The sequence below is a fragment of the Cydia splendana genome, chromosome 21 (genome assembly GCF_910591565.1).
Source record: "Cydia splendana chromosome 21, ilCydSple1.2, whole genome shotgun sequence".
Lineage (NCBI taxonomy): Eukaryota > Metazoa > Arthropoda > Insecta > Lepidoptera > Tortricidae > Cydia > Cydia splendana.
This window is the reverse complement of record NC_085980.1, coordinates 7,294,372-7,304,282: the sequence shown is the minus strand read 5'-3', so window position 1 is coordinate 7,304,282 and position 9,911 is coordinate 7,294,372. Positions and strand designations below refer to the sequence as shown.

General features: G+C 37.0%; 1 protein-coding gene across 3 annotated transcripts; it reads right to left on the bottom strand.

Annotated features, from left to right (window-relative positions):
* Positions 1–5,866: 5,866 nt before the first annotated feature.
* Positions 5,867–9,643, bottom strand: LOC134801141 (cell growth-regulating nucleolar protein). Of its 3 annotated transcripts, XR_010145631.1 has the most exons (4): positions 9,471–9,618; positions 9,205–9,386; positions 6,273–9,058; positions 5,867–6,228 (listed from the first exon to the last, which is right to left on the bottom strand). XR_010145631.1 is itself a non-coding variant. In XM_063773681.1 (3 exons), the coding sequence occupies exons 2-3, from the start codon at positions 9,330–9,332 to the stop codon at positions 7,942–7,944; spliced, it is 1,245 nt and encodes a 414-aa protein (XP_063629751.1). In that variant the 5' UTR covers positions 9,333–9,386; positions 9,548–9,643; the 3' UTR covers positions 5,867–7,941. The 3 variants fall into 3 exon arrangements, 2 of the variants coding, with proteins under 2 accessions (XP_063629751.1, XP_063629750.1); XM_063773681.1 differs by having other exon boundaries at positions 5,867–9,058; positions 9,548–9,643; XM_063773680.1 differs by having other exon boundaries at positions 5,867–9,058.
* Positions 9,644–9,911: the final 268 nt, after the last annotated feature.

The window sequence follows — 9,911 nt, the reverse complement described above, 5'->3', positions numbered from 1 at the left end:
GAAAAGCGATATCGAAAAAATGAAAAATGCCCTAGGGGTATTGAGTTAGGCTACATTTTGAAAAAAACCGGACCTCTCTATCTCTTACGGCCTAGGCTGTGGCTTATCCTTTATGTAGCGAAATGTCAGGATACCGCAGAAGATGTGCGCGGCGCGGAATAGGTACCTATACAAGTAGTATGTATGATTGAAGTTTGTTGATTATTGTATAGTTAAAGCTTGATATGTTATTGAAATAGATATAAATGGTGAATTTTTTTAATAATTTCCAAAAATTTTATTTCTTTCCAAAATTAGGTATTTAGATGGTTTTATATGTAAGTGTGCTCGTGAATGCACATAATTACTGACATTGTTTGTTATAGGTAAGTGTCATAAGTGTGATTTCAACATTTGTTTACTGTGTTGGTGATCAGTGATTAGTGGTGTTGGAGAGTGATTCGATTCTGTGTGAGATCTGTTTAGTGGGACTAGAGTCTAAAACAATTTAGTTTATAGGTACATACGTCGAGAAAATTCGGATAGACGTCAGATGTCAAGAGGGTTCGCCTTGGAAAACAAAGAAGGAACATTCCCGTTCGCAATTGATGGAAGTATTAAAATGTAGTGATGTTCGAAATCAAAGATAACTAACAACAATTATCTACGAATCTACGATAGCTTCTGTAATTAAGTTGTAAGTTTATTTGACTCAGCATTGTTGTGTAACACACAGGAACACAGATTTTTTGTTGTCGGGCAGGCAAAGGAAAAAAAGCGCAGACCGAGCGCCCCTACACGTGCAAGCCGTAACCACTTGACCACACTACGTCGAATCACTTCGAAAGATCGCTCAAAAAGGACAGTCATTCTTAGATTCCAATGCACTCTCAAAATGCGTTAGTGGTGTGCATTGCAATTTGCGTCAACATAAAACGAGCATCGGTAAAGCGCTCTTAATAATTGCAACAGCTCAGAATTCATACGTGGACAACCTAAATACTATACGTGATATAATCCGGTAAAATTTGTTTAAAATTTCATTCACCATTCAACCTTATTCAGCCAATTTAAAAAAATATTACTCGCGTTATTACTTTTCATATTCACACCGCCCATACTCTTATAAGTGGGTATGAATGAAGCACTTAAAGTTACCCCGAAATACAACAACAGTCATTGATAACTGCAACTTGAAACCCCAGTGATAAGAATTCTTGCCCGACTTTAACAACAAAATATTCCCTAATGTAAACAAACTCAGTATAAACATTTCCTGCATATTAAATTTTTACACGATTATTGAAAGAAAAGACTGTAGTTGAAAGATATATCTTTCTAATACAACTATCTTTTTTTTCATTAATGAATAAAACCGATATTCGATTTAACCCGTGTGGCGTCCTAGGGACCTACGTGGTCCGTAACTTATTTTGCACTCACAATAAAAATGTGAAATAGTTATTTGTACAACAAGAGAGCAAAGTTAGATATTTCTTCGAGTAGTTCGAGTGCTTATTTTGAGTCCCGTGCAAGCAAAAGATTCACGAACGTAGCGAGTGAATCTATTATAGAATCTTGAGCGTAGTTAGGGACTCAAAAGCGGCCGAGATGTAAATAACTTTGATCTCGTGTTCTACTGTGTGATGAAGAAGGATTACCTAAATTTTTAGGTTCAGGATGTCTAATATTTACGTTCTCACTTCTGAAGTGAAAATTTGTGTGTACAACACGAGATCAAAGTTAGTTACATCTCGTGTGCTTTTGAGTCCCTTTCTACGCTCAAGATTCTAAATTACACTATAGAATCTTTCGGTTGCACGGGACTCAAAATAAGAACTCGAACAAATATCAAACTTTGATCTCTTATTGTACAAATAACTATTGTTTAAACTCAAATAATTTGTAGGTACAATTTAAGTGCATAGTATATTTCTTTAACTTTTTTTTAGTATCGTATAATTTTAATCGTAAAGATTTTTCGATAAATAAAAAAGTGATTTCAAATAAAAATATAACTAAGTTTAAGTGTGTCATTTAATAGGAGCCCACGTGTGGTAATTTTGTTTCATCCGTGTGGCTCTGTTTTTTTGTTTTTTATTTTATCTAGGTAGGGTATACAATCTACTATCTAAAATAATATGTACACTTATAGTGCAACATATATTTCTTTACTATTTTTCTTGTGTCATTTAGGAGTGCATGCGTGGTAGTTACTTATTCTTTACTATTTTTCTTTTCGAGTATCGTATAATTTTAATTGTTAAGAATTTTTAAGGAATAAAAATGTGAAAAACTGATTTATTTTAATTCATTTTCAATGTACCCGAAGGTCGTGAGAGGCACGAGATCTGTGAATTTTTCAAAACTTTAGACACAGTAGTTTCGGAGATAAAGTGGGGAATGGTCATTCTTTGGCTATTTTCTTAAATAACTTCTAACCTTTGTATTTTAAAATTATAAAAAATACCTATATTTTAAATTTTCAAGGTGAGATCTTTCATATGATATATATCACGATATAGTTTTAAAAACTTTATTTTTTTACATTCTCATTGACCCCCCTAAAGTGCCCCCCATGTTTAAAATTCATTTGTTTACGTTACATGTCAATCTTTGGGTCACTAATTTACATATGTGTACCAAATTTCAACGTAGTTGGTTCAGTAGTTTCCGAGAAAATAGGCTGTGACAGACGGACAGACAGACAGACAGACATACGCACGAGTGATCCTATAAGGGTTCCGTTTTTTTCTTTTGAGGTCCGAACCCTAAAAAATAGCTCAAAGTACTGGGTAGGTACACAGGCAGCAGATTCGTTGCAAATAGCAATTCCCCATTAGAGCATATAATACAGAACGCCGTACGTTCGCGGAAACCCCCGGCAGATACGTCCTTTTGAATTTAAGAGCGTAATACTTACCAATGATTCGCCCGGGGTCATAGCGGCACGGCGGGTTTACGCTTGGTTACCCATGTTAGTGCGATACAGTTGCACCGGCCCAGGTTTAAAACTGGACGAAAATACACTAGTAGTTCGCCCCGAACTGAGAACTCGCAGTTAACCAAAAATTATTATAGAGCGATTGACTTTGTTGCACCTACTTAGGTACTCGTATAGTGCGACATAAAATATAGTTGGTCAAGCAAATGTTGTCACAATTGTCATCATTATCATCACAAACATCGCAAGAGAAATGCCTGTTTTTTGCCGATATAATAAAGTTTTTTTAAATAATACAATGATGGTGACAAACAGGAATACGGCCCGCCCGATGGTAAGCGATATCCGTAGCCCATGGATGCCTGTGACTTCAGCAACAATGAGACTTGTCGAATTGTCGCACCTGTCACGTTGGTGAAATAGGGGCCTGGATTTATTGCAAGGTCTGAGAGATTTAAGCAAAGAGTAGTATGCATAATATATAGGACTAAGAGAGCCCTCTCGTGGAACTTTTTTGCATCCATTTTGAAATGCCATCTGTAATTCTTAACCAGAAATATCAACGTCAATATCAGGGGGGGAGGGGCATAAATAGCGTCTAAGTATGTTGCGAACGTAAAAAACTTTGACTTTGAAGAAAGTCCTTCAGGATATTTACTAATACACGAAAACAGATTAGGTACTTTTAACTTGACTGTTGATGTAAATAAATTACCTATCATACACGGCTGGAATAACACACAATTGACCACGAAACACAATTACACGCAGCAGGTTGTGAATCTACCCGCCAATTTTTTTTTTTAATTGTTTGGTAATAAAGTTCTCAGCAACTGTGATGGGGTATGAAAACTTTGTTTCTTTTGACATTGTAAAACTGAAAGTATTTTTATTTATCTGGATTATGTCGTAGTACAGACAATAAATGGGGCGTTATAATATTTTGAGTTTTATTTGACAAAGTTGTTTTTTTGTTACAATCGCCTCCATGGCAACGATGGCCATAAATAATCTGTTCAACAGATATTTTTTTGTTTGATCCATGCCCTGGATACAAAGGGGCTACCGCGAAAACCGAAATTCGCAAATTGCGGGGATCTTACTCTTTTACTCCAATGAAGGCGTAATTAGAGTGACAGAGAAAAATGCCCGCAATTGACGATTTTCGGTATTGGCGGTAGCCCTACAAGACTTTTAAGACGTTCTGACGAAATAGAGTGAAGCCATATTAAAAAAAAGTTTAGCGTTAAGTAATATAGATGTCGCTATTTTTTCGAATAAAGTGCTTTATATACGACTGTCCCTCCCCTGGATTTAAGTCATCATACAAATCATAGAGATTAAAATAAACTGTATATGTGCTAAGCCGAAATATTTCCTGTCAAATGTCAAATACCTATATTATGTTTATATTATTTTATTTTTATCTTGCTCATTGGGGGTCATCCATTAATTACGTCACACGAATTTCTAGGTTTTTTGACCCCTCCCCCCCCCCTTGTCACATTTGGTCACATTTGGCAAACCCCTCCCCCCTAGTGTGACGTCACATTTTTTCTACGAAATCGCCTAAGTATTATTAATATTTTATCAAAATATTTTTGACGATATAAATATTAGTAATTTTATATCCCAAAACTGCTTAGGAAAGAAAATTAAAAGAATAAAAACGATTATCGTTTTAAAAACTTGTTATTTAAATGTACAGCGAATAAAATAATTAAAAAAAAAATCGGTTACTGATGAAGTTAAAGTGACGTCACAAAGTTTGTGTCTCCCCCCTCCCCCATGTCACAATATGTCACATTTTCTTGACCCCCTCCCTCCCCCTAAACGTGTGACGTAATTAATGGATGACCCCTTGCTAGCAAACCGAGCACTTTCATTTGATACTAAATTCGACCATGTTTTTTGCAAATAAATTGACCAGAATAGCAAGACCTCTCACAAACAGCTTTTTGGCCTTCTAAGCTCTTCTACCTCAATAATCCCTTGATCGAGTCTGCTCATAATTTAATGACTAAAATATAATGCCCTCAACTTCACGTTTACCCAATTTCATTTAAATTAGAACAAATTTACTTAAGTTCTTGAGTATCAAACTATCTTCTGGCAGTTCAGCTTAAAAACATCGAAATGCCGGGACGTGCCGCTAGCCAGCCGCGTGATCCAAGTCGAATGTAAGAACTTCGCTTCGCTTCGCTCGCTCGTTCGATTACTGAAAAACTGGGGAAAACTCTCGAGATTGCAATTTTATATTTGGCCAAGCCGAATATTGCATCATTCCTTTTTAATTGACTAATGCCCACTTGCACCATTCCAGTAACCCGGGGTCATTTAATTCTCTTTGCCCGGGGTTAGCCGGTTAAACCTGGCGTTACCATGGTTACCAGTACAATTTGACACTAGGTTAACGGTTTGACCGATTAATCCCGGGTTAGTGTAATGGTGCAAGTGGGCCTGAGTAGGTAGTGTCAGGGACGAATAAAACATAAAGACTGTCAACATCGGACTGAAATAGATAATCATACACTAAAGAAAAAGTGACGACTTTGCACCGACTTGAACAGAACAAAGTGAAGAGGCATTAAAACGTCAAATTTCCATAGAATTTATGATTACATTAATGATGTCATTACCACGCTTTGTTATTGCAAATGCCATGCACTTACTGCCTATGTTTCCCATTCATAATAATCATAATCAAAAATAGTTAAACTAACGTTTACATATGTATTGTGTACCTACCTATTTATTAACAAAGAGAATTAAATCACTACGTTTTATTTATTAACTCTAGTCAGTTTTTCTTCTTCTTTTCATTCTGTTATTGTTTACTTTCCTGTTAGGGTGTACGGGTCCAGTGCCTCCAATTATACGTATATTTCTCCTGACTCTGGTCCTTGGCCGTTTGGGACGATTTTCAGTAAGAAAAAAAACTGATAAAGGTGACACATGTTTATTGGCAGTCTGTTTTACAGGACAATCTCTAAGAGTAGGTACGTTAATTATGAAATACATATAAAACTGGAAGTATCAGAGGCATGATTAAGTAAAATGGCAAGGTACTGAATAAGGCCGCCGAAATTTTTGAAGGGACTTAGGATGGTATTCCATCTGTCGAATATCTTGGTCCTATGTCATTGCGTCTCACTCCCTCATTAACCTTTTCGACGCCGTGTCAAACACAAAAGCTGTTACTCGGACGCCACGTCACCGAAGTGTCAAAACTGAAATTGAACTTTATGCATATGCATATGTTGCTCTGTGGTCTGTGACCGATTAATCCGTCTTTGGCGTTGGACCTGCGGTGCGGATATATCGGTCATTGGCGTCCAAGGCGTTGGACTTGCGGTGCAGATATATCGGTCATTGGCGTCCAAAAGGTTAAGCAAAATGTGAGACAAAATACACATTGGACAAAGAAGTTAGACAGGTGGAATACCACCCATTAGATAGAGTAGGTAACATGATAGTTTGAAACAAAAAAACTCTGATTAGCTATTTTTTTTTTCAATATCATAATAAGGAGAACCGTAGTATCTCGTTCATTCTCGTCGTTTTTCAAAAATCAGGGAGCCAATTTTTGAATTTCGATCATTCGATTTCGTGTCCTCCCTTTAATAATATTTCCACTACTAGGTATTTAAATTTTACTAGAGTTAGACCAAGAAAAGTCTGCAGCGATTTTGCTAGCCCACGCAATGCAAGTGTTTTTTTCACGAATTAATAAACTAGTGGATATGAAATGACAGCTTTTTAGTATGAAAACCAGTTTCGCCAAACTCACACATTCATAGTTAAGTACAAAACACGTTTTTTTTTAAAGTCAAACTTATATGAAATTATGACGTAAAAAATAATAACACTTGCACTGCGTGGGCTATCAAAATCACTGCAGACTTTTCTTGGTTTAACTTTAATAGAATTCGATATTCATTACCTCACATTCTCAATTTCTATCGCTCGTATTTCAATGACAGCATTTCGCCGTTTTACTCAGATTTTCCGAGTGAAAGTGGCAGATCGACAGTCGACACAGAGCCACTGTGTGGACCCGCGAAATTTCATAAAAGTATACACGATTTATGCCAAGACGCGGTAATCTCATACAAATGAATATAGTTTAACACAATTTACTTTATCTAATTCTGACGGAATTTTTGATGATACTTCTAAGGGTGGTATTCTACCTGTCCAATTTCTTTGTCCAATGTGTATTTTGTCTCACATTTTGCTTAATGAGAGAGTGAGACGCAATGACATTGGACCAAGATATTTAGGGTTGCCAAACGTCCCGTATATACGGGACTGTCACCGTATTTAAGTATCACGTCCCGTATTTTTACTGGTCCCGTTTTGTCCCGTATTTTGTCGACCGGTCTGGCCTAATGGATAGTGAGCCTGCCTATGAAGAGTATGAAACCGATGATCCCGGTTTCGAATCCAGGTAAGGGCAATTATTTGTATGGTGATACAGATATTTGTTCCTGCATCATGGTTGTTTTCTATATACCTAGCTCCAAACAGCAGCAACCAGATACACCCCCCTCCCGCCCCTCGGTGGCCCCTGCTCTAGAATACCCACTGTCCCTTATCAGTTCCGACTAATTATGGCAACCCTAAAGATATTGAACAGATGGAATACCACCTTAAGTAAAGTTGCTAATTCTATGGACTGTAATGGAACCTAATATGAATTAAACTTTATTTCAGTAGGTTGACTTTTATTTGGGTAGATTATTTTGAGTATATTGAAATAAACTCACACAAACACAACACAAATCTAAAATACATGTCGTCTTACAGTTCCATAAAATTAGCAGTAGACAATAATTTAGGCAACCTTACCCAATACGTAGTCAGCAGCAGAAGTTGCTATGCGGGCCAAGTGTTAAAAATGACCTTGACGCGACTTTATTGTTAAGAGAATAAGTAGCGCGTCAAGGTCATTTTGAACACCTCGCCCGCTTAGCAACTTCTGCTGCTGCCTGTACCCAGAAGTTTAATACAGAATTCTAGTCCACGAGAACCACTCTATTCTTGTCCACCCTAACATTGGGTGCGCTTTTCAATTTCTTAATGAACTTATCTGCAATTCTATCATCAATCTCTTGCCCCGTTGCCTCCTGATATTCGCCGAGAATCTTCTTCTGAAGTCTTTTGAACTGCATCTCTCCTTTCTTTTCAAGCACAGACATTATAACAGCATGCCAATTGAATTTATCTTTACGGATATCTAATTCGCCAATCTTTGCTACATTCTGGTCATGCAGACAGATACTTTCTTCAGCCTCTTCGGATTCTCCAGTGCTCTTCGTTTTCTTCTTTTTCTTGTCAACCCTGCTAACGGGCATTTCAGCTTCGTTGACCCCGTTTTCAGCAGCATCTTTGACCTCCTGAACTGCGCCGACGGTATCTTGTCTTTTACGTTTTTTATTTTTGTTATCTTCTTCTTTAAGTTCGTCAGCGTCACCGTTGCTAACGGATTCAGCTCTGTTTTTCTTCTTTTTTTCTTTCTTTGTGGGCTGCAGTTCTTCCTCTTCCTCTCCAGGCTCCTGCGCTGCGCTCTGCAATTCTGCTTCATACTTCTGACGCTTTTTCTCTTCTTTACGCTGCTTTTTAGATTTCTTACCATGCTTTTCCTCAGTTTCTCCAACTTTCTCTTCTTCTCCATTTTGAGCTCCAACATCACCATTTTCCTCATGATCCTCAGTTTTACCATTTTCCGTAACCCCATTTTCTGTTTTCTCGTTGCTTCCATCATCTTCAGAATTCTTATTTTGTTGATTTTGATTGGGCCTAGCATTCATTGCTGATAACTCGCTCAGTTTAACGGAGATCATATCCCATGCTTGGTTAATATCGTTTGGATTAGTTTTCTGTCCGCAGACATTTTTGACAAAGTTGATGAATTTGGGTTTTTTCCTAGGAGTGTTATTATGTTTGCTGACAGTCTCGATTATCCTTCTAACATTGGCCGGAGCACTCTTTTGCTGTTCCAAAACCTCTTGAAGCATTTCAACCCATACATTTTGCTTCTTTTCTCCTTTCTTTTCCTTAGCAACAAAACCTTTTCCTGAGTAGCGTTCTTCTTCGGTTACACATTTAGTATGAGCCTCGTAGTCATTACCTCTGAAATAACAATTCATATTTTTTAAGTAAACATGACCAAGTCAATAAAACTATGCATCTTTTACATAAATTTACTTGAAATAACAGAAGGTTCGTGTAATAACCGGCAGTTTCATTTTATAGATAAAGTAAACGATTATACTCACAGAAAGTCCTTGAAACAGTCCATGCATGATAAGTTGTGGGGCCTATTTCTACATTTGGTCATATAATGTTTCTCAACTTTAGGCTTGTTCACGGACTCGCCGCAATGGCCACACGTAAACACGACCATGTCTCCAATCTCTGTCCCACGTGCTATTCCAAACGCAAATCCTCGTTCTTTAACCTTAAAATAAACAAACAAAATAAAAACGAGGTTCACACATTTTGATCATTATTTGACATACGGAATCTTTTGGAGTAGACTAACCTCGAAGAGTGTATCAAGTATATGTGTTTATTTATTTAAAATATTTCCAATTTGAAAAGAAAGAAAAAGAAACGAACCGGATAAAATAAAAGATGTTTTCTATAATTTTACGCAAAAACCAACAAGTATTCTGTCAACCGGTGAATGAACCATGAATGAACCACAGATAGATAAAATTTGTATGCATATTTATTTATCCTGGCCATAACATGAAAAAAATACATGCTGTTTGTGTAGTAAAGTTGTATATTTTGTGTTTTTTATTTTGACATTATAAACGATAATGATGTAGCCATATTTGCAAAAACATAACAGCAAAGTGTGCTTGCTAGCCTCATAGCCCTCATAGGGCATCCCTATTAACTCACTGGTGTGGACCAAGTGCACACTTGGTGCACACCAAGTGTGGACCATGTGTGGACGCACTAAAAGAATGAATGA

Excerpts from the sequence above, each read along its gene's own strand:
- LOC134801141 (XM_063773681.1), bottom strand. The coding sequence starts at position 9,332 with ATGGTCGTGTTTACGTGTGGCCATTGCGGCGAGTCCGTGAACAAGCCT. Across the intron at positions 9,059-9,204 it reads GACTGTTTCAAGGACTTTCT|AGGTAATGACTACGAGGCTC; the intron begins GTGAGTATAATC and ends TTGTTATTTCAG.